The 24,577-nt window shown below is 39.5% G+C and overlaps 3 protein-coding genes across 8 annotated transcripts in view; all 3 read left to right on the top strand.

The window, feature by feature from the left end:
* The window catches only part of LOC131990823 (uncharacterized), an 80,653-nt gene that overhangs the window by 47,971 nt on the left and 8,105 nt on the right, over positions 1 to 24,577 (top strand). The window contains exons 1-3 of one of the 3 annotated variants that reach the window (XM_059355974.1): positions 16,361 to 16,901; positions 17,263 to 17,363; positions 19,881 to 20,198. In XM_059355974.1, the coding sequence (XP_059211957.1) occupies positions 19,934 to 20,198 (265 nt within the window). In that variant the 5' untranslated portion in view covers positions 16,361 to 16,901; positions 17,263 to 17,363; positions 19,881 to 19,933. Of the gene's footprint in view, positions 1 to 16,360; positions 16,902 to 17,262; positions 17,364 to 18,276; positions 18,391 to 19,880; positions 20,199 to 24,577 lie in introns of those variants that run through there. The other 2 variants (XM_059355972.1, XM_059355973.1) reach the window with 2 other exon arrangements.
* Positions 852 to 12,983, top strand: LOC131990818 (cytochrome P450 2K1-like). Of its 4 annotated transcripts, none has more exons than XM_059355960.1 (10): positions 852 to 881; positions 4,806 to 5,012; positions 5,097 to 5,259; positions 5,361 to 5,510; positions 7,143 to 7,303; positions 8,867 to 9,046; positions 9,203 to 9,344; positions 9,857 to 10,041; positions 10,806 to 10,947; positions 12,622 to 12,915. In XM_059355960.1, exons 1-10 carry the CDS (start codon positions 867 to 869, stop codon positions 12,807 to 12,809), a joined length of 1,533 nt encoding a protein of 510 aa, XP_059211943.1. In that variant the 5' UTR covers positions 852 to 866; the 3' UTR covers positions 12,810 to 12,915. The 4 variants fall into 4 exon arrangements, with proteins under 4 accessions (XP_059211943.1, XP_059211946.1, XP_059211944.1 ...); XM_059355963.1 differs by lacking the exon at positions 852 to 881 and adding an exon at positions 1,037 to 1,297 and having other exon boundaries at positions 12,622 to 12,983; XM_059355961.1 differs by lacking the exon at positions 852 to 881 and adding an exon at positions 3,140 to 4,022 and having other exon boundaries at positions 12,622 to 12,983.
* On the top strand, positions 21,580 to 23,617 carry LOC131990824 (uncharacterized). The gene is made up of 2 exons (XM_059355975.1): positions 21,580 to 22,291; positions 23,213 to 23,617. Exons 1-2 carry the CDS (start codon positions 21,718 to 21,720, stop codon positions 23,386 to 23,388), a joined length of 750 nt encoding a protein of 249 aa, XP_059211958.1. The 5' UTR covers positions 21,580 to 21,717; the 3' UTR covers positions 23,389 to 23,617.

Below are 24,577 nucleotides of genomic sequence, written 5' to 3'. Positions count from 1 at the left end.
TGACATGCATCAGTGTCAAAGATTTCTGTAGTAAATGTTTTATATGAGGGTGAGACATTGTTCTCTGTGACTATTGGAAGAAACATTTTTATTCAACTTTAAAGTTTGCAAAAATAAAGTTAGTCATGCTTTTAGGCCTCACTTCTTGCAAACTTTTTTCCTCATGAACTGGTTTAATGATTTCTTGTGTATGCTTTGGTTGCTCAACTTGGACAAGCCGACAAACTCAAATACTTGCGACAACACACAGTTTATGAGGGGAAGGGCAGAGGGTGAAGCCAACACTTGGAGTCAGATCAAGATCGTCCTCTGAAATTCCAGGAGGAGGACTGAAAGTGCTGCTCCGAGACAAACCCTGTGACCTGCAACAAGTGAGCAAGTGAAGGAAAAGAGTGAGGTCATCCAACAAGATCTCCAACCTAAACAACAGAAAAGACCATTTGTCAGCATCACCCATAACGACTCACGATCGTTTGGCGGCTCATGATACAGAGTGGATCCTTCTATAAATAGAACATGTCCTTTACATACAAAGCCACTGACCTAGGTTCAGGGCCAAAAACTTCCTGGTTAGGTACATAGACTGTATATAAATAATGGACATAGTCACCGTGGCGTCAACTGTTGGTTTATGACCCGTTTGAAGTATCGAGTTCGGACTTGCCGATGTTACCATCTTGTTCGGACTTGCCGATGTTACCATCTTGCTTTACGTCCGTCGCCATCATTCTTTTTTGAAACGAGGAGCAGGAGCACCAGAGCCACATTGACAGCTTACGTCACAGACAGGAAGCTCAGTGGTAGCGGGAAAAAATTGGAAGAAGAAGAAGAAATCGAGGAAGGAGGAAAAAAGAAAGAAAGAGACGATGGGTGATTTGACAGTGAGTATGCTGCTGCATATTTGGTTTCATATTTTATAGCAATAGCTACGCTAGATTCGCCTGGCTTACACCAGACTAATCACAAATGAGATTAGTCTGGAAACCAGCCGTTCATTTCTCTGTAGAGGAGGCGTGGTTTACGATCCTCCAGAGCCGTTTATTGGGCGCTTAGAATGTCTATCAAAATCGTCTGTAGGTAGCTCTTAGCCAAACAAAACAAGAATAATAACTGTATATAACAGAATAATAACTGTTTGACATCCTTTTAAAGCCTTTGTAACTTGATGGCACTGATCCAAGCCAGGCACGTCTGAAAGAGGTTAGTTTAGTAACCCATTGGCATAATGAATTTACTTTAAGGACTAGTACTGACGCTTCTGAGGAAGATTGGAGTTTCGGTTGAAACAGTCAAGCAGGTAAGGAAACATCTCCTTATAAAGTAAAATGCATCAATCTTGTGCTCTTTGAGAGCTAAATGAGAACAAACACCTCACATAACATTTTTCACAGTCGGGAGATACCGTATTATAGAATCTTTGTTATCCTATACTGTGTCATTTTTAATTGCTGTCAACATAGGACATGGAGCAGCCAGCCAGTGTGGAAAAATAGCTGGCTAGGATTTTTTCCATAAAAGTCCAAATTTAGTGCCTCTCACACATTCTAATGCAACTATATATCAAATACACTGATCTTAATCATTGCATATTTTAAGAATCATTTCAAAGGTCTTCTTGTAAATTATGTGGTCGATTCTGTTAACACACTGCACTCTTATTTTGAAAGCTGCATGCGTTTAGCGACAGGAAGTTATTCAAAACAGTAAGTCACAGTTTAGTGTGATTAAAACAACTTTAACTGTTGGCTAATGTTAGCTCTTGGCTACCAAACGGCATATGAATCAGTGTATTTGGACCTCTGACCGGCCCAGACAGGTTGATAGTATTTAGTTTGGCGCGCGGGTGACAGACACTCTGCTGAGCAACGGCAACACGGCAAAATAATTTAATATTATGAATCATGTAAAAATTCTTTCAGTAGCTTGAAATGTGACGTTAGCGCAGCACATGAGACTATGGCGGGACAGATTAGAGCGTTTGATGAAGTCTCCTTGTTTGGCCGATGATAGATTTGTGCCAAACTGTTATTATACCCCGTCAGAGCGGTTCATGCCAGGCTCGAATCAAACCCACCACTGATGATGAATGTCATCAAAAGAAGCTTTTTTTCTCAAAAGTCACAGGTGTAAAAGCTGTGTTGACATGGCAGATATGATTTTTAAGGGCACGAGGCCAAATTGCTAGGGCACGAGGGCCCTGCCCCGGTCCACACTATGTCCTGCTGGGTTCATATATGCTTGTAAAGTATTTATGGGTTTATGGGATTCAGCTCTGAGTGATTGCAACTAATGATAAGCCACTTCTCTACAAACAATGCTTCACACAACCCTTCTCATCAGTGAAAGCTGAGGTTCACCTGAGAGAAATTGTTCAATTCCGGAGACATTTTCAGAAAAAAGAAAAAAACATTTTAAAAAAAAGTATAAAATTTGCTTGAAAGATTTTGGCAACTAGTCCAACATTTTTGTATGTGATGACTCAAGCAATGAAATGAGGACTATTAGTTTTATATGGAATGACTATCCAGCATTCAAAGGTATAGTTCATTTTGACTGACATGACATAAGCAAATAATAAAGTTATAAAACAGCAGAGAGTTGTATGAAAGCACTTGATGCATGTCCAAAAGTATTTTTGGATTAGACTTTACAGTGAGCCAAAACAATGTTTTATTTCCAATGCAACTCAAGTCTTTCAGGTGTAATTCTTGCTCCATGTGTGTCCATATTAGATTCTTGAAGTCCTGTACATGTCTTTATAATCTGCCTATTAGTCCCTTTTGTAAAAGCTTTGCCCAGTTTACAGCTAATCATTCACTCAAGGGAGCATATTTTTTGCATATCATTTGCAACCTTTGTTCACATTTGCAACATTTAAAAATCTTTATTGAGCATGATAGTGTTTTGAAAGTAAAAAAAAGATTCAAAATCGCATTTTATGTTGGACTAAAGGACTACAAAAGACACAAAATGACCAAAAAAAGACACAAAATGACAAAAAAAAGGAACAAAAAGACACAAAACGACTAAAAAAGACACAAAATGACCAAAAAAAGACACAAAATTACAAAAAAAAAAGACACAAAATAACCAACAAAGACACAAAATGACCAAAAAAGGCACAAAATGACCAAAAAGGCACAAAATGACCAAAAAAGACAAGAAAATGACTTACAAATACACAAAATGATAAAAAAAATACACAACTTGACCAAAATTGTTGGTTCAAAATGTTGAACCAGTAAGTCAGAATAAAAAAAACAATTATCATTAGGTCATATAGGTGACCAACATGGCATTTAAACATTTTTAAGTGGTGTATACAGGCAGGATGAAAAGGTTTCAAAAATGGACAAAATAGCCCAAGACTCCGTAGAGTTAAAGTTTGTCATGCACTTGCAACATGAGGGAGTTGAGCCAGGTGGGCCCTCTATAAGGGGGTCTCCTACACTACAACGTCGCTACAAACATTGCCACTGCTTTAGTTTAAAGTTTAAAGGCCCTCGGGAGCCCCCAACTGGCTAGTTGCCTGTTGACACAGTGTCTCTGCATGTCAGGGGGTATGTCATGCATGTCAACCTATCCTACTGAAGTTTTTCATTTGTGAGCCCTTCCATTAGACTGACCTTTTTCCCTCACTGGACGCTAAAAAACATCTCTACTTGACTAAAAACTCACAAAGCAGCATTTTATCACATTACATTTTTGTTTTTTCGTAATTGGGATATTGGATCTGTTGTCCTCCAGCTCTGTTTTTTTTTTTTTTTTTTCAAGTGAGTAACTGTTAATCTGTAACTAGTTGTTGCTCACCTGAATGGACCTGACAGCAGTCTTTGCTCTTCCTTTTTTGCTGTGACTATTCTCCACATGGAAGCCACAAAAACGCTTCCAGAAGGAGATTTGTTTTGGCGGTGCAGAAGCAACTTTAGGACCCTTTTTTCCCCCCACAAGTCATGGGGATATTGGCTGAAGACCCCAAATCCAGAAGCCCTTAATAACTCCCTCTCTGATCAAATGTCAAGGTGAGGAGTTAAGTTAAGATAAGCAAACACCCAACAAAGCAGTCTGATAAAGACAAAAGCTTTGTGGGTTTTTTTGGTGGATGAACTTTCCCTTCCTTTGGGCTGGGCTGTTATACTGGCTGCTATAAAAGGCGCAGGTATTGTTTTTCTTTTTAAATTCTCGTTTTTATTTTTATTTCCGTTTACCAAAATGTTTTTTTTAATTCTATTTTTTGTTGGTTTTTGTTAACTATAATAACTTTGCTTATCAGATGGTGATATACCATGTAGGCCTGCCACCATAATTACTATATCGACTTATCATTCGATATTTAAAAATGGACACGATAGGTTTTTTTCTAGACTCAATATATTGTCGTTTACATGCGTGACTTTTTGTGCTTTTTTGTGTAGTATTCATAGTAATGCTGCAAATGTTTGACAGTCAGTACGAATTGCAGGAAAAAAAACTATATTTCCCAAGCAGCCACTCCAGTTGTTTATGTTATTCATTGCAATGTTTTGTTAACAGAGCCTTAAAGTCTATTTTATTTGTTTTGGTTGTAGTTTATTTATTTATAACACATTTTTTTATATGTATATGATTTGTATTTGGCAACTGTTGAGATTTGCACTTTGCACTGCAATTTAGATTCATGGTTGATTTATTTCATCAAACTTTCCCTTCCTTTGGACTGGGCTGTTTCACTCACTGGCTGCTATAAAAGACGTCTCTGTTAACCAGAATGCTCATAGAGACAAAGGCAGCAGGACAGATTGATCAGGACATTTTTCCTTTTTTAGATCATGGGGATATTAGATCTGTTGCTCCAGGTGTCCAGCTCCGTCTCCCTGTTGGGGGCTCTGGTGGTCCTGCTGCTCATCTATGTCATCTCCATCAGCTTTAGCCCCAAGGACAACAGGAAGGGACCTCCAGGACCAAAACCACTTCCCCTGTTTGGGAACTTTCTGCAGGTTGACTTCAAGAGTTTTGACAAATCATTAATGCAGGTGAGGCCTTTAACAGAGTAGCTTTCTCGTAGGACAGCTTGTTTGTTTGTTGAAAATGTCATGATGTCATGCCTCTGTTCTTAGCTTTCCAAGAAGTATGGATCAGTGTTCACCTTCTATTTAGGACCAAAGAAAGTTGTGGTCCTGGCAGGATACAAGACAGTGAAGGAGGCACTTGTCAATTATGCTGAAGAGTTTGGGGACAGAGATCAACCGCGCATTATGACGGAATTTATTAAAGGACATGGTAAGGAATGAAAAAAACACAAGATTTTCCTTAAATGTTGTGTTGTTCTTTCAGCCTGTAGTTTTGTGTTTAGCACGCTTTGTTGGACTTCTTTAACTCAGGTTTGATATGGACCAACGGTGAGTTGTGGAAAGCGATGAGGCGCTTTACTTTGACGAACCTCAGAGACTTCGGAATGGGCAAGAAGGCATGTGAGGACAAAATCCTTGAGGAGTGTCACCACCTCATTGGAGTGCTCAAGAAATTCAAAGGTAAGGAGGATCACATGGAACTGCTGGCTGGATTTTCATGAAACTTAACCCATAAGGTTAAGTTAACTTAACCCGACATAGGTGTAACAAACACTTTAAGTCTTCTAGAACAGGGTTAGGCAACCTACGGCTCCAGAGCCTCATGTGGCTCATACTATACTTCATGTCCATACTTCATGTCTGCTATGGCTCCCTGTGGCCGCAACAAAAAAATGATACCAAATGCAGTTTATTTTCTATTTCTTTACATTTTAATTTTTATTGATTGTTGGTGTTGGCCTGAAGCAATTTGTATTCTTCAATTCTAAAATGCGTTGCTCATATATGGCATTACATTTTATGTTATTTTTACATTTTAGTCAACTAAAATGTGCACCATAGCTTCAGAAAGTCTAAGGCTCAGCATCTTAACCTCTGAATTTTGCCAACGCTAAGTCTAGTTTTGAGTTTCCCTTCGATTTCCAAATCTCCTGAGATACTTCTTCGGTGTCCAGCCTCTCATTTTCACTTGGGTCCTGGCTGCATTCTGATAAAATTAGTATTGTTGGTAGGGTAATTTAGACTCAGTAGGCTGTTTCATCTTCATTGTGAGGCTCAAAATAAGGTTTGCAGCTCCATTACGATATTTTCTCTTTTTTGGCCAACAATGGCTCTCATATTCAGCTTTATGCTTCACCATAACTCATTAAATCCCTAAGCGACACATACTCATCACCCTGGTGTGGTGACAGTCATGTGACTGTGACAAGAAGTGACTTCTCCAAAATGTGGCTGTGACTGGAAACAGAAATGTGAAAAAGAAGCTAATTTCAAAAAGCTTATTTTTGTTACGACACTAAGTTTAAGTTTAAACCCATTTAACAATTCTAATCTATTCGTAGGGTGTCCTTTATTGGATTTAAACTTATTAGGGTTGGGTTTTTTTAAATCTATTATTGATTTATTATTATTTTGTTACTTAAAAACAAATAATAAAAATAATTTGTTGTTAAACAGCACTATTAACGTCACGATTTTAATATATGTTGTGGAGATGCAGAGAAAAAGGCAAATTTGTGTCTCTGTAAGCAGAAAAGGTGTGTAGTTTATTTATTTTAAAATAAGAAATATCATTAAAATAATATGACATATATGTCACATTACAGATCTTTGACATTTAGGGGTAGTATTTAAAAAAAAACCTCATAAATGTGTTCTATGTGGTCCACTTGGTCTGTGGTAGATCCCCCATCATTTACTTTCAAGGATAAATGAGTCTGGGTTCTTATGGGTTCAAGGTGCAATTTGGACAGATATGGACAGATTTATTTGGACAGTTTGCCCTACATGTTTGAGAGCATTGAACGTTTTATTGTGTGTCCTGATCCAGTGTTATTGTTTTATTTAGTAAATCATTCATACCTTAGTAGCGGCTCAGAATGTACCTACTCAAGGCAGGTTCATTCAATAGAATTGTTACTATGGGCCAGTTTAAAGCTAGGATTACCAAATAAGTGTTTTTTAATGCTCTTTTAAAAAAAATTCTGTGCTCTTGACATCATTAATAATGAGGGCCTGCATCAATAAATGTGCACATTTTCTGTGGAAAAGAAATATATATATATAATTTTTCTTTTGGTTCCCTTGTTACAGAACAACCCTTTGCCACGACTCGTCCATTAGGTCATGCATTCGCTAACATCATCAGCTCCATGGTCTTCGGCAACAGATTTGAATATGATGATCCGCAGTTTTCATCCCTCATAGACAGCATGCAGAGGCGTAATCAAATTCTGGGCTCCTTTGGAATGACGGTATCATTTTACTTTTTTTTTTCTTTTAATATTGACTGAAATATTAAATCAATGGGATGGCATACAAATAGCACAACATTTCCAAGGACTTTTTGCGTGTCATTTAAAGATTTTCGCATGTTATCTGATGCCCCATCCGATCAAAACAACATGCTGCTTTAAATCTCAGCTCGCTACAATGACCAAAAGCGATAACATAGCGATTGCTATGGAGACAACCTTACCAGACCCCAGACAGCTGCAGACAGTCAACACATGTCTGTGAGAGTTTGAGGGGGAGCAGGCGAAGTAGAGTCGCGCTACAGTGCTCCTCCAGGGGAATTTTATCCAGAACAGCCTTGAGCCAGGGCTGTTTAGGGGAGGCCAGATAAGATTGGAATTTGGGCTTAGGGGAAAGTGGCAGCATGCAATTTCCTGCTACCCATCTTGTCCATATTTTCCATACTGGTCTCTGGATCAATCCAGTCGCTTTTCCAGGGCCGTCAGTCTCTCCATGATTTTATCCAGGGTTCGGTTTGTGACCACAGTCTGAGTGCCGACAGCTTGGCCCATCGTATCAATCGTCACGGGCAGCCTTGTGGGGCTTTGGACAGCTGTCACTATTTTCTGTGTATCTCGATAAACCAGAGCAATGCCTAATCCAATCAGCAAAAGACCTGTTATCAAGGTTCCGAATAGATAGAGATCTTCAATATCCTCCACGGAAAGAGACACCACCTCTCCCATGCATCCATCGTGTAGGCAGCTGCAACGTCCCATCAGGGCAGGTGGAATCCCCTGAACCCCGGCTTCTCACCGATTCGTTGAGAGACCAGTTGATCAAATCCATGATTTTTTTAGTTTGAAGAGCAGTGTAGAGAGAGTCCTCCAAAGTATTAGACAGAAGACAAGATGAGACGAGCGAAGCAGGAAAAATAGGGGCCTCCTTACAGAGCCAGAGAAGAAGGAGTTTGCAGTGTTTTAGATGTCACGCGCGACGCCACATATTCCACCATACGGGATGTCCCGTTCATAGTGGTCCCGCTTCCAACAGTCTGACCAATTTCCCACCTCTGTGACTACCTCTGGAGGTGGAAAATTTGTGGGATTATTTGATCCCGGCATCCCGCTTCAGGCGCGTTCATAGTGGATGCGAGACGTTACAGAGCCGTAAATATCCCGGCATGAGATGGCTCTATGAAAGGAGCTACAGATTCCCAAAAAGTTTAGACACTGTGAAAAATGTAGTAAAACCTTTGCAACCTATATTCAATTGAATAAAGTACAAAGATCAAACATCTAATGCTCAAACTGGAAACTTTTTTTTTTTTTTTAAGTAATTCTGAATTTGATGCATTCTGATTTTATTTACCTTTTTTTGGAATCAGGGTTATATATTTCGTCACCTTTCATCTCCTTTCATCTAATTTTGCCACGGTGCGAAATTAAAAAAAAAAAAAAAAAACGTTTAAAAATATGATTTGCATTGATACACTTTTTTGGTGGTGTTGTGCATTTGGTCATTTTTTTGTCACCTGATAAAATGTATGTTAAATGTTCAGTAATACATATTTATTACTACAGGTGTACAACTTGTTTCCAAGGTTATTCTGGTGGAGTGCGAGCAGGAAGACGTTCCTCCAGCTCGGCGCTGACAGTAAAAAACAGAACTTGCAGCTGCTCAGTGTTTTAAAAGAGACCCTGAACCCAGAGAAGTGCAGAGGCTTTGTGGATGCTTTTCTGGTCCATAAGAAAAAGCTGGAGGTTGGGAAACACATCTATTGAAATTGATATTTTATTTTATGATAATGGAGGATGTTGGGAAGAATATATATATATATATATATATATATATATATATATATATATATATGATCAGACAGAGCAGAAAGGATTTGTTTGAATGAATGTTCCCTGCAGGAATCTCGGGTTACAGACGATCACTTCCAAGATGATAACCTTTTGGGGATGGTTTTTAACCTCTTCACTGGTGGCACCGAAACAGGAACAAATACACTGAGATGGGGGCTTCTTTTCTTGGCAAAGTATCCGAAAATACAGGGTAAGGAGTTATACATGTGCAGAGCTTACGTAAAAAATGCAGCCCAAGCTACTGCATCACAAATATCATCATCATAAAAATAAAAAGTTGAACTAGGACTGTACTTTTTTGGTTGCTATGACGACTGTCACAGAGGAGCGCGTTTCTGGGTCCTACAACAGCAGGGCATTGTGGGATTTGTAGTATTAGCGGTAAATGCGCCGTATAATACCGCTGCTACTGTCAGCTTTTATAGTACAATAATAATATAATAATTTGGTATTGCCTCACGGGCCAAATAAAATTACACTGCGGGCCAAATTTGGCCCGCGGGCCAGAGTTTGACACCCCTGGCCTAGTCCTTTTTCGGTTGCTGTCTGATGGATTCTTTTGTAAAAACATGATTTTATTTTGTTGTCTTTGTTTTTTTGTAACCGAAATAAAGCATTCATTCATTCATTCATTTAGGAGTCAGGCATTGTCGGTAAATTGAGTAAATTGTCTACAGAAAGAACAACCTTTTCATCTTCCAGACCAGGTCCATGAGGAGGTGAGCAGGGTGGTAGGAAGTCGTCCGGTGCAAATGGGGGACAGGAAGAATATGCCCTTCACCAACGCTGTCATCCATGAGACACAGAGACTGGGCAACATTACCCCACTCGGCTTGCCTCATAAAACTTCCCGAGATGTAACCTTCCAGGGTTACTTCATTAAGAAGGTCAGAATGAGTAAAACACATATTATGCCCACTATGCTTGTCATCCCCTCAAATAAAAAGTATTTCTTGGGTATGAGACATTTTAAGTAGTTTTAACCCTTTATCAGGCAAAGAACTATATTTGGTAGTTAGAGTCAGGTAATATTTCGAGAAAAAAGTTGCAAATTTACTAGATTAAAGTGGCAAACCTACAAGAAAAAAAGTTGCAGATTTAAGAGATTTAAAGTGGCAAATCTGCGCGGAAAGAAATCACAGATTTACGAGGAAAAAGTGGGGAAAAAAACAACTTTTTTCTCCCAGATTCACCACTTTAAATCTCATAAATCTGCACATTTTTTTCTCGTAGATCTGCCACTTTAATCTTGTAAACTTTTTTCTCAAAATATTATTTTCGGGTGTTTTTTTTTTTACACATTCTGGCAGTATGTAATATCCTCCAATATTCGCTAGGGTTGAAATTTGGAATTTGCAAGTATTTCAATGAGTGTCCTATTAAGGGTTAAAGTGGTGAATCTGGGAGAAAAAAGTTGCTTTTTTCCCACTTTTTTCTCGTAAATCTCCGACTTTTTTCGCACAGATTTGTCACTTTAAATCTCTTAAATCTGCAACTTTTTTTCTTGTAGATTTGCCACTTTAATCTAGTAAATTTGCAACTTTTTTCTCAAAATATTACCTGAAGTTACCAAATATAGTTCTTTGCCTGATAAAGGGTTAAAAGCCATCTATAGCTTCGAAAATGTTTTACATTTCTGTATGATTTACAGGGAACCACAGTGTATACTCTGCTGACGTCCGTCCTGTTCGATGAGAGCGAGTGGGAGAAGCCACAGAGCTTTCATCCTGCTCACTTCCTGGACAAAGACGGGAATTTTGTGAAACGAGATGCCTTCATGGCTTTTTCTGCAGGTTTGTAAGATGAGGCATCACTTTTTACACTGAAAAAAGTGATTTTGGCCCTTAGTAAATGTTATATATATATATATATATATATATATATTATTTCAGCATATTTTAATAGAAATTGTGTTATTTATAGTATTTAACTCCACTTATAAAATACATGTCATTTCAACATTTATTGTCAGAATTATGACAATGTTATTTTATTTAATTAAATGTAGCTCGAAAAAATTAAGTTCATCCTAATTTCCAAAAAATTTTTCAGTTTAGAAACATCTTGTGGTTCTCTGTCATGTATGATAGCTAAAAAATATTTAATTAGAATCAACTCAATAAAAAAGGTGCAATTTAAACATTTTAATTGATTTGAAAGAGTGCAATATATTTAAAAAAACACACAATTTATTTAAGTTCATTCAAAGTGGGTTTGATTAGATTTACTAAGAAAATTTTAATACAATGAACTCAAAATAATTGAGAAAGAATTACATAATATATTTTTTTTTAAATTTACTTAAAATGTATAAGTCCAGTCAACATAATAAAAATATCTAGATTCAGATAAAATTATTTTGTGCAACCACTTGTCATAATAAAATTATGTTCATTCAACAAAACAGTGTTTTGAGTGTATAGTTCAGGGGTGGGCAACCTTTACTAACTAAAGAGCCACTGTTGGCCAAAAAAAAAGAAAAAATCGCGGAATGGAGCCGCAAACCTTATATTGAGCCTAAAATGAAAATTAAACAGCCTAATAAGTCTAAATTAGCCTACCAACATTATTAATAGTCATATTGAGCATTTATTAATATGATCTTGAAAACTTGTCTATCTAGGGGAATTCAAAACTAAACTCAAAGTTGGCAAAACTTAAAGGTTAAGGTGCCGGCCAGAGACTTTCGTAAGCTATGAAACATGACATTGACATATGACATTTTAGTTGACTTAAATATCAAAACTTTTTAAAAATATGCTGTAAAAAGGCTATACAATTTTACAATTGAGGAATACAAATAGCTTTTGGTCTACACCATTGATAAATGAACATTTTAATGTAAAAATATGTATATTTTTTTTTTTGTCTCAGCCACGGGGAGCCCCTGCCAAATTTACAAGAATAATTTATGTTAAAACAACCTAATTCTAATGGGTTAAGATTTCAAATAAATTCTGCTTACAACTCCATAGCAGTAGGTGGCAGTAATGTGCACATTCCTAATTAGTAGTTTTTGGGGTTTTTTTGGCCATTTTCAAGGGTTTATTGATAGTGAGAGACAGGGGGGAGACAGATGGGAAGAACCCGGGCTTCTACCCTATTAAATTAAGTAACTCTTAATAATATCATACAAGTTTAAATGGCCCAATAAAATTTGTAACAATTACCCTTACAAATCTAGTTGGACTGAGCCCTGGTGATTAATTAACAGTAACGCAAATACATCATGTAGACCCAACATATTTACATTTTGTCGCTCAACAAAATTGTTTCTCGCTAAACTAAAGCATTTTATTTAGGTGGAAATTATTTCCATAATTTTATTATGTTCTGGGAACAAGTTATTTTTTTGAGCGTAAAGAGCCACATGAGGCTCTGGAGCCACAGGTTGGCCACCCCTGGTATAATTATTTGTCAACTTGCAGATAACCTGCAGCGTTTCCTTCACCCCCTCTCCCCTGCAGGGCGTAGAGCTTGTCCTGGAGAGAGTCTGGCCAGGATGGAGCTCTTCCTCTTCATCACCACCCTCCTGCAGCACTTTCGTTTCACTCCTCCACTTGGAGTTTCAGAGGACGAGCTGGACCTGACTCCGTTTCAGCATCTCGGCCTCGAACCCTTGCCTCACAAACTGTGCGCTGTCTCCCGTGCATGAGAAGGAGGACGGCTGACGTCGGTTAACAACAGTGAAAATCTTCAACACTACAGATGAAATGAAGAAAATGTACGCTGAATGTCCTTTTACAAAAATGCTGTTTTGTTTGTGTAACTTGAGATGTAAAACATAAATTTAATACATTGATCTACACAATAAACATCACCTCAAATTATCCCGCCTTTGTTGAAGTAACTTTTTTTTTTAGCTTCAAGAGTGACGTTTTCGGACAGAGTACTACGGCTTTAAACTTGGACGTGCTGCAAATTTAAGTATATACAGGTACATCTAAAAAAAAATTAATGTAAGTTTACGTTTTTTTTAAATAATTTAATAAATTACGTTTATAATTTTCAGGGACAAATAATTACATCTAGAATATGAACAAAACATTTTTATCAAAATAAAAAGATCCAAGTTACAAAAATCAGAGCGTTTTATCAGATTAATGTCAATGATGGAGGAAACAAAAGACAGCGCTCAGACAAAAATATTGGAGTACATTGCTCTGTGTGACATTTTGCAAACTTTCAAGTCAAGACAATATATAGCACCAAATCACAACCCATGTTCTTCAGGCATTCAGGGCTGTGAGATTTGTCCTGTTTGTCCTAGTGGAGCTGCCGTACCTTGCTGTCAAATCAGCGAAGTCGCTCAACCAATCATATTCGGTACAATGGTGATTGGCATGCCCGCCCCCTTACTGACAAAAACCGCCCACTAAAAAAACTCACTCGAGGTCATACAGCATTAAACAGTACACTATTTAAAATGGGAAAACACAATTCGGGAAGATGTCAATATTGTAATGAAGAAGAAAATTTAGAACATGTGATGCTTTATTGTCAGAAGTATGATCAGGAGAGAAGGGAACTGATATTGAATCTTAAAGGAATTAAGTTGAACTTTGATTTACGGGATCTTTTACAAAGAAGTTCAGAGGAGAAATGTTTTTCCTTTTTGTTACAGTATCTTAGGAGAACAAGATTAATAGAGAGAATATAATTTATGTACTTTCTCTTTTGTTATTTTTTTTTATTTATTTTTTTTATTTAATTTATTTATTTATTTTTATTATTATTATTTTATTATTATTTAGTTAAACTCAGGAATGTGAAAAGTCCCGGTCCACACTCCATATCAGTAGGTGGCGGTAATACACCAAAAAGTTGTTTGTCAACCGCCATAAAACAACACAAAGAAGAAGAAGAAGAAGAAGAAGAAGAAGAAGAAGAAGAAGAAGTCACTCGAGCGCGAGCAGACTCGGCCCGCGCGAGCAGATGAAAGTGTCACGCGCGAGCAGAGGAGGGCGGACCCGCGAGCGCACAAATCGTGTTTTCCTCCTCGCAGGCTGCTATATTGCTCTAGGGAGCAGAGATGCAGGATACAAAATAGCTCGCGAGTGATTTGAAAGAGCTCGAAAAAACAATATGCGCCCGCGGATGTTTGATTTGCGATCGCGCGGGTCTCATTACGAGTGCGCGATTTATGTCAGTGTTCTAATCCCATGTAGCGGTTTGGTCTCAACTTTGACCCTTTCACTGTATTTTCACTTAATGACTTTATTTGGACGTTTTGTTCAGTAAAAATGTCTTGTTCAGTGTTTTATTGGACTAACAGACACTCCAAGGAATCCCTGTTCAGTTTTCTTCGGTAAGTAACATACATTGTGTTTTTTTGCTAGCCAAAATGAAAATCCCAGTTAATGCTAACATGAACAGGGCTTGAAGACCCCGGAAATCCGGCTCGGGATTTTTTTTTGGTGTTTAAAAAAAAAAAAAAATGTTTAATCATGTTTAAAAAAACACCAAAAACCCTTAGTTAGTTAGATCTGGGTATGACCGGGGAGGGCAGCATTACGGTGGATAGCGTACAGCCTGCCGGAGGAGAAGAAGAAGACTCATCGGTGAGCGTGCTTTAGACCCACTTCATTACTATTTTTCAAGAAAGTAACCTGGAGACAAATCCAGCGACTCCTTCTTACTCTTCTTAACGAGCCGCTAACGAGCCGGAGGCGGCTCTTCTTAACGAGCCGGAGGCCGGCTCGTTAAGAAGAGCCGCCGTTAGCGGCAGTTAGCTCTGTAGCAGTACAGTGGCTGCGTGCCAAAGCCCTTATTTCGCATCTATGCGTCCCTCACTTGCGCCGTTCACTTGCGTCTTAGTCCCGCCCACCGGGGATGCATGGAGAGACGCAAGTGAGGGAAGCGAGGAGAGGAGAAACGATTTAAGAGACATGAGACGTCCTTCCCTCCGGAGCGTCACGTGAAGCGACGTCCGTTTCTAATGACGGCGGCAGCAGATCACAGCTGGATCAGCTGTCAGTCGCTTTAACAGCTGGAGACATGCACTGATAATAATAATAATAATAATAATAATAATAATAATAAGTGTTTTCTCTGTTTAACAAACACCTGCACATGAATAACAACCTCCATTGTGTATTTATACTGTGAACTGTGTCCAGCTCAGGGGCACGGGAATGCCTTTATATAATTTATTAATTATTATTTGCTGCTGTATTAGGACAACTATTAGGGCCAAGTATGAAAAAAAAATACGGACCCGGGGGAGGGGGGGTAATACTGGTCCATGCCTCACTGGGTCCGTCCGGTGCCACACACATACACACACAGACACACACACACTTCAAAAAGATGAATAAAGATTCCATAAACCCGGCTCCATGGCAGCGTAAAGACGCATCACATGAGGATGACCGTGAGGAATGAAGGCTGGGAACAATAAACCTGCTGCTGTGAAAAAAGTTTAGACGAACGTTACACTGTAACTGTCAACAAGAAGCAGAGGAGGTCTGAAAGAGAGACAGCGCTCCGTGTGAACGCGAGGAGGAGGGAGCGTCAGTCGGATCACTCTGATAAAACACCTTAAACAGAGCGAGTGATGGAGAAGAAGAGACATCCCGCAGGTAGAAAGGAATGAAATGTGGTGATGTCGTAACATCACCTCATGTTATCTGTTTTTAATCATGCCATGGTGGCTGGGTCCCTCTCCCCTGGGTTCCTATTTATATATTTATTTATTTATTTATTTCGTATATTGCCCTAATACGCCGTCGTAGTAGACGATCCTGGTGATAAATTAATTATTTAATATACCAGAACATGATTGTGTCCGCTGAACACCGGCCAATATTTTATTAGGTTAGATGATGAAGGTAAAATGTAAATTATGTCACTCAGTAATGATCAGCCTCGCGTGGTACTGATGAAAATGACAAACAATGTTAAAGTGTTTCTTGCTGACAGACAGACTCTCACATCAGTCCGATCAGCTGCTGCGTCTATTCAACGAGTCGGGGCGGGGCCACCGCTAAAAGACTTCCGCATAGGATTCTCTCGTGTATCCTCGCTTGTGCCTCCTCCGATATGCCTCCTCTATCCTCTATCCTCTATCCTCCGATCACAAATAAGGGCTTTGGGACGGTCTTAAAGATGGCGCCCGCGAAAGAACTTCCGGTTCAAGCGAGGATAGAGGATAGAGGATAGAGGATAGAGGAGGCGAAACTTAAGGGCTTTGGGATGCAGCAAGTGTGTGTGCTGCTGCTGCAGGAGGTGTTCACTTAGCCATCTCTGTTTCTTTACAACAAGCACTGGACACTCTGTGCGCAGTTAGCACGTGCCGTTAATTCACGATCACTATGTTTATGATCAGCGGAGACTCTGTGCATAATAATTAGCCATGCTGCTTTGTTTATGATCATTTGCTTTGCACAGTTAGCGACGGCGAAAACCATACGTCACCTCCAGAGTCTCTAAATGCTCTGGGGGCTAACTTGTTGTGAAGACATGCAGAGTGATCGGGCATTTGAGAGGGTGTGGCATGAGCCTTTCCCGGTGGTAGTCGGCGATACGGTCCGTGCGTGTGCTCTCCCACACGTCAACCTTACTGGGGATTTCCACCGGGCGCCGAACGGCTCCGCCGCGGGTAAACTCCGTCCTCTGCCCGGCGTCAGTTCCCACCGGGCAAGTAACGGCAGTGTAGCGAGCCAGCCGTATACACGCGTGATAATGAGAACACGCGATAATCCTGAACGTACTGGAGACCGCCAGATCCCGTGATAAACTGTATAAGGTAAACAACAACAACAAACAGCTTACTTTGCTTCTCTGACGTGTACGATCTGTTGATCTGACCATCTCTTCTTATAGAAAGAATATATTATGTCATAAATGATTGTATGATCCGACTCTTGTCGTCCATGTCTCCCACCCTCTGAGACCCTTTGATTGATTGATTGATTAATTGATTGCTGATCTGGTGCCTGCGGTCAAGAGGTAATGTTGATGTGAAGAAGTTTTAGGCTGGATTAACTGCATATTGTTTTATTTTTAAAGGAGCAAAATTTCTGACAGGATTCTGTATTTTGATCTCGTTAACAATGCCAGTTTTCCAGTTATGAAGTATTTGATCAGATCCCTCTCCTCCTCCACAGTCCAGATATGGTCTGCTCCCCGTATCAGAAACAAGATGGCGACAAGTGTAATGCTTAACTCGATGCTTCCAACGGGCCACAAACCAACGGGTGACTTCACGGTGACTACGTCCATTATTTATATACAGTTTATGATTTCATTACTCTGGCTGAGAGGGAACATATATATATATATATATATATATATATATATATATACATGTTGGAGTCATTCCAGGTTTAAATTGTGCCAAAGATATTTTTAAGTTTGACAGGTGAGATGCTTTTTCTGCAGGTGAGTGAGCAAAGGCATCACTTCTTGTCGAAGTCCACTTTGCAGAATTTGCGCGTGACTTTTCTCGTGTTGCAGGATTTGTCTCGGGGAAAGTCTGACCAGGATCAAGGTCTTTATCATCTTCAACAAATTCTTGTTGGTGTCAGGCAGGAAACTGAGAGAGAAAGAGGGAAACAAACAGAAAATGAGAGAGGAGGGCAGACAGAACTTCGACAACTAATAGCTGCAAAGGAAAAATTTCAGCAATAAAACTAAACTAAACCAACATCAGCGTGCAATCAACTCATATGTGAACATGGGTCTGTTATTTCCACACTGAATTGCAGCTTCCTCCTCTGCTGCTGCATTTCTTTTTTCTAATCTTGGTAACAGTTTATTTTAAGGCTCTTGTGTGTTTCCTAAACGGGAAATCCAAAGATCTTACGAAGGTTCTTTAAAAGGATGCTGTATTTTTGTAGTAATTAAAGGAGAATTGAGACAGTGTTAGTTCCAGTAAAATTGTCTAAAATCTAAAAAAGTCTAATATCCCTCCACTCCAGTTTATCTCCACATAATTGTTCACTGTGCCATCTGATCTCTGAGCTTTTTCTTTGGCTGGTGAAGCAGTAATCTACTCTGTAAAAAGTGTTAAAAAAAAAAAGGTGTGTTTGAATTGAGAAAAAAAGGACATAAGGCAACACAAATTTAGCAAGTGATTTTGAGGAAGTGATGCATTACTCATCACAGAAAGTAGGTTCTCCATTTCCCACGAACGCGCATCAGTTCGGAGATTGAGAGCTGAGAAGGGGCAGAAATGTTTGAATTCCCATTGATTAAAGCGTCTTTATTTCTCATTCTGGTGCTACAGATCACAGGTAAGAACACATGCCAGAAATATTTTCAAACATACCTTACTAATGCTGCATTAATGTGACTTTTTATTTATTTAAATTTAAATTTAAATGTATATTTCTATTTTTGAGTTTAGTCAAATGTGCTAACAAAGGAGGAAACACATTTGCAAATTTAACAGGATAATTCAGTTTTTTTTTTTTTTAATTGGGTTGTATGAGGTAATTATCCAGAGTTTATAATCTACTGAAGAAGATTTTTCACAGCTTTACCTTTATGATTAGGCACTGAACCCCTATCTATGCTCCCCTCAAAGCCTTCAGACTCCTTTGACAAAGAGTGATTTTACTCTGCAGAAAACAGGAGTTATTGGTCTACAGCTGCCTTCATTGGCTTGGTTTTTTTTTTTTTTAAACATTTGTTATTGCGTAACTTTTGTGTGGCACCAAAGTCCAACAATAGTTACACAACAAAAGTTACACCATAACAAAAAAAACTGGCTGACTGTTGCTATAGAGACTGTTGCTATATCAACACAGCATTTTGAAGCTTGATGGAAACACCAAAATTAGATAAAACTTTCAAAAATGCGCATAAAAGTTTTTAGGCTCGCTTGAGGTGGTTTTGGTCTTTTTAGTGAAATAGTTCATATGCTAAATAGGAGATGGAAATGCTTTTTCTGAATAAGTTTTGACGTATCAAACATTTAACTGAATGACTGATCAGCTGTTTGCTCTGACATTAACCCTCTGGGACCACTAGGGACATTTTCAGCCAAATTTGTCATTTTTTCACTTTTGTTCTGGCAATAATTTTGGCAGTGATACTGCAAATGACAAGTTTTTTTTTCTTGATATATTTTAGATTTCAAATTTCATTTTTTTTAATAACTATAAATACACTGTGTACAAATGTATGACCCTTTCAGGCCCTTAAGGCTGAAAATGTCCACTTCCAAAAAACTGCTATAAAAACGTTACAGATTAATCTTTTTTTTCTATTTTTTTTTCTGCATAAACCTCTTAAACAACTTCCACCCTGCTCAAAACTACCAAATGTTTAAACATTTCTGTTTTTTTTAACCCTTTAAATGCCAGTTTGATTGCACGGTGTAACTGATGCTTTAATAAAAACAAATGCCTCTGCCAAAAAAATAACTCATTTTTTTTCTTTAAAAAAAAATCGGCATTTAAAGGGTTAAAAATGCCAAACGTCTGTAAAAATGTGTTTTGAGGAGTGACTTAAAAGAATTCACTGACTTGGAGCCATGACTTTAAAGCATGACATGCTTTAAAAGTGATCAGTAAAACCTTAAAATCAAATCTAAAACGCACAAGGAGCCAGTGAAGAGAAGCTAAAATCGGAGTAATGTGCTGTTGTCTGTTAAAACCACTAAGAAGCCTATAGCTGCTGCATTAGCTGCTGCATTAGCTGCTGCAACCCACAAAAGTCTGAGCTATCCTACATTTGTCTTGCAGCTTATTTTTCATGTTCCTCTCTCACCTTTCTGCAGCACCCCCTGGACAACTTTCCCCCAACTTTGTCGTCAGAGTTGGAGACGTTGTCATGTTGCCTTGTGAAAATGTGATGCACGATCAGGACGGATGCAGCCGTACTCAATGGATCTTCAGCTGTTCGCGAAGCAATTTTTCTTTTACGCTGGGGAACCTCGGGCAGATTGATGAAACCTCCAAAGCTAAATCTGACAGACTGAGTGTTGCAGAGAACTGCTCTCTGGTTATAAAGACGGTCACAGTTGAGGACGTTGGTCGTTACACCTGCAGACGCTCCGGATCACAAGATGCTCACGTTTACCTGTCTGTTATTAACAGTGAGTATTCACATCATCCTATTTTTCTTTAGTAGATCGCTAAAAATAGACCATTTATCATAGAAAGAAACTGTAAAAACAGACATTATTGACGAAATTTTAACTTTCCGACAGTCCTTGAACAGATCATCGGTAATGACAGATTATTTTAGAAAAGGTAAAGACAATAAGCTAAAAATTGTAAATTTCTGTCAGAATCACTTTATTCTACGTGTCTCATTTAAAATGTCACAAAAATAAGTCATTTGTAATAACTAGATCCTGTTAAAAACATTAAATTCTGCTCCTCAGAGACACTGTGAAGACATGATTGATTCTGCTGAGACCAATGGTCATGTGACAAATATTCACTGAAAATCTGTTTACACAGAGCTGAGAGGAGAGGACAGGAGAGGCTGTTTACACAGAGCTGAGAGGAGAGGACAGGAGAGGCTGTTTACACAGAGCAGAGGGGAGAGGACAGGAGAGGCTGTTTACACGGAGAGGAGAGGACAGGAGAGGCTGTTTACACAGAGCAAAGAGGAGAGGACAGGAGAGGCTGTTTACACAGAGCAGAGAGGAGAGGACAGGACAGGAGAGGCTGTTTACACAGAGCGGAGAGGAGAGGACAGGAGAGGCTGTTTACACAGAGCAGAGAGGAGAGGACAGGACAGGAGAGGCTGTTAACACAGAGCAGAGAGGAGAGGACAGGAGAGGCTGTTTACACAGAGCGGAGAGGAGAGGACAGGAGAGGCTGTTTACACAGAGAGGAGAGGACAGGACAGGAGAGGCTGGTTATACAGAGCAGAGAGGAGAGGACAGGACAGGAGAGGCTGTTAACACAGAGCAGAGAGGAGAGGACAGGAGAGGCTGTTTACACAGAGCGGAGAGGAGAGGACAGGAGAGGCTGTTTACACAGAGCAAAGAGGAGAGGACAGGAGAGGCTGTTTACACAGAGCAGAGAGGAGAGGACAGGACAGGAGAGGCTGTTTACACAGAGCAGAGAGGACAGGAGAGGCTGTTTACACAGAGCAGAGAAGAGAGGACAGGAGAGGCTGTTTACACAGAGCGGAGAGGAGAGGCTGTTTACACAGAGCAGAGAGGAGAGGACAGGAGAGGCTGGAAAAATGGCAATACCTCAATATGTAGAATATGTGGAGATGCAATTATTTCCCCCCAATATGTATCACAATTCAAAACTTTTCCCCAAATTTCAAGATAATTCATCAGAGAAATTCAACTTGCATTCTTTTCTTTTTTGAATATTTATTTCATTATATTAGGCCATAAGGTGAACCCGTTTTTCGTTTCATCTCGTTCCCATGTCTGGGCACTAAATAATTTTTGGTTCTTAAAAAAGATATTTTGCTTTTCAACGAGAAAAAAAAAGTTCTCCTCTTGATATCCTGCAGTATTTTTTTAATTCGTGTTTAAAGTCGGGACTATTTCTTGCTTAGCGTAACAATATTTTCGCTCCGAGAGGTGACGGTTTTGTAACGTGCGTCACATTCGACCAATCAGGTAGCCGCGCAGATCCCAGATGGCGATGTCAACAACGTCTAGCGATGAAGAGGAAAATACTCTAAAACATCTAAAACACCTTAAAAAAGTTAGAAAAAAGAACAACAAAATATGCTACATGCATGTTACGTCTGTACGGAATGAAGAGGTGAATGATTTCACTATCAGAAGGTGGGATACTTACAGAAATTGTTTGCAACGGTGGCTTTGCTGTCATAGCGACTCTCATAAATTAGCCGAGACATTTAAATCCTGTATTGATGTTGAATATAAAGATATTCCTGGTGACGCTGGGTTTCACCCGACTTGTTACCGGCGGTTCATTGATAAAAGGCGATTGGATTCTGCCGAAAAACGGGCCAAACGGCTGGCTCTGGGTCAAGATGAGTCTGTGCCATCGGACAACGCTTCAGGTTCAGGCTCAAGTGACATTCCACGGAAAAAACTAAGATCGAAGACGGGCCTGCCTATCGGTTCTGCTGGCCCCGTGCTCCCTGCCTTTTGTATAATTTGCAAGAAAACGGACAAGAGCATTACTGTGGGAGGCAAACGGCAGAAAGACCATCTTTCACAAGCAGAAACGCTTTCAGCAGGTAAACACACACACACACGCACACACAGTTAGGGATGGGTACCGAATTCGAGTACCGATTCATGTAAAATCAAACGGTACCATTGACGTCTTTGATTAACAAGCGTGCTGACGATCGCACTATTTTTTATTTTTTTATTTACCTCCTCGTCTGGTCCCGTCTGCTCACCGCGGCCACAAGCTGTTGCTCTCTTCCACCGCGGAACAGAGACGAACAGCCGGCTCTAGGTCTTCTAGCCGCCAGCTGCTATCTCTCCAATGTCTCTACCGGGCTTGGCCTTCGTCTGCCTCCAGATTAGACCTTCCTTACTCCGTTTGCTCTCTCCATTCTTCTGTAGACCAGTCATTAACAGATAGCAGCTAGCTGCTACATCTCTGGTCCTCCGCTAATACTCCGCTCTTCAACTCAGGAATATTACCTGCCACTTTACTCCAAACTGCCTCGCCGAAATTAAATCCCTCGGACTCCTGCATCATCCTCGATATGTTCACAGAGCAGCCCGACTCAACTTTGTTTATTCCATCATGCTATGCCCACAATACTGTCTGACCGGTGCTGCGCCGCACAGCTACGACGTCATCACAACAAATCACACGTGCACTTGCAACCTTTTTTTTTTTTCTCCTCCGTGCGCTTGCCACCTGAGAGCGCTCCTCTGCTTTCTTAGGTAACACTGCAACCTTCATGTTACAAAATGCACGTTCACTCAACAATAAAGCACTGCTCATCCTGGATTTTATATTGCTTTGATATATTTTTTGAAGTTTATATTTTGAGAAATAAATATGTTGAATTGAAAAAATTAGATTTTATTATTTTAAAAAAATAACATTTATTACCACATGAAAGGTACCCATCCCTACACACAGTACACATAGCACTTACACACATACAAACCATTTAATCATCTTTTATGTTTAGGCCAGTTGATGAACGCTGCCAGGATAAAGCAAGACAGTAGCATTCTCTTGCATATTCAAGACAGAGACTGTGTGGCCATAGGGGTGCGGTACCACAAGTCCTGTTACAGACAGTACACCAGGTTCCTGACAAAGTCTGCTGTAACAGCTAATGGAACCGCAGATGAAGAAGTGTGAGTTATTAAATTGCATTATCAATTATATACACATTATAAATTACAATTCATATTCTAGATGCATGACAGATACAGTGTCAAAAATTATGAAATGAATATAGAATAAATAAAAGTTTCACTTTTTGAATGGACTTTTCCATGATATTACATTTGTTTTAGATGCACTTGTAAAGGCTGTTTGTATGTAGCTACAATCTTGACTGCATACCTTTTGGCACATATTAAATGTGTGTGTGTGTATGTGTGTGTGTGTGTGTGTGTGTGTTTGTGTGTGTGATTCTTTTCAGAAGTGAACCAACCTTTGATGCCAGCTACAAGATATTCTGCGAGAGGATCATCCGCCAAAGGATAATTGTAAATCAGGAGGTGCTGAGAATGAACCAGCTACGACGAATGTTTTTAAATACGGTGCAAAAACATGAAGATCGTGATGCTTCAAACTACAGGTAACAACTGAAGCTTTTTTTGGCAGCGATGTAAAACACGTTTATGCTGGATTTAAAAAAAAGGCTTTGAATGTATATTTAAACTACTAATACTTTTCAGTATGAATATATCTTTATTTACACCCTTTTGCTCCTCTTTCCATGTGTTCTTATGTTGCAGGCAGGATAAATTGAAGAGAAGGCTGACCCTGGACTTTCCCCAACTGGTGTTTCACTCCCCCGGCAAGCGCAACATCAGCGAACTGGTTTTTGTTGAGACATTGTCTGCAGATACGCTGATAGACAGGCTACCTCATCCATCAGGTACAGACACTGAGTCAACTGAACTAAGCCAAGCTGAAAGTGACACTGAACACATGGCAAGAACAACAGCTGGTCCGCAAACTACTGAGAACACAAGGACACTTTATAGTGCAGCGCTGATATTGAAGCAGCTACTATGTGACTCTCCCGGTATGACGTGCCCCTGGCCACCCACATCAGATGATTTAAATGTGTCTGATGCAAAATCTGTTGTGCCACTTGAACTGTACAATGTTATTGCTTGGATTGTAGGTGCAACAGAGGAACCAACATTAGCCTGTTATGTTGATATTCCAGAAGATTTGAACCTAAAAGTGATATCTGTTTGTCAAGACATTATGTATCTTGCATCTAAAGGTCGGAGGCAGACACCCAAATCGTTATGTCTTGGTCTAAGTATTCGCCATTTAACAGGTTCCTCACAAGTTGTGTCACTGCTGA

The sequence above is a fragment of the Centropristis striata genome, chromosome 18 (assembly GCF_030273125.1).
Source record: "Centropristis striata isolate RG_2023a ecotype Rhode Island chromosome 18, C.striata_1.0, whole genome shotgun sequence".
In the NCBI taxonomy this organism is placed as follows: domain Eukaryota; kingdom Metazoa; phylum Chordata; class Actinopteri; order Perciformes; family Serranidae; genus Centropristis; species Centropristis striata.
Note: the sequence above shows the minus strand (reverse complement) of the source record. Positions and strands in the feature narration are given on the sequence as shown.

Coding starts and splice junctions, on each gene's coding strand:
- LOC131990818 (XM_059355960.1), top strand. Junction 5,013..5,096: donor TTGACAAATCATTAATGCAG/GTGAGGCCTTTA, acceptor CTCTGTTCTTAG/CTTTCCAAGAAGTATGGATC. Junction 7,304..8,866: donor TGGGCTCCTTTGGAATGACG/GTATCATTTTAC, acceptor TTATTACTACAG/GTGTACAACTTGTTTCCAAG.
- LOC131990824 (XM_059355975.1), top strand. CDS start 21,718: ATGGCGATGTCAACAACGTCTAGCGATGAAGAGGAAAATACTCTAAAA. Junction 22,292..23,212: donor AGCAGAAACGCTTTCAGCAG/GTAAACACACAC, acceptor TTTTATGTTTAG/GCCAGTTGATGAACGCTGCC.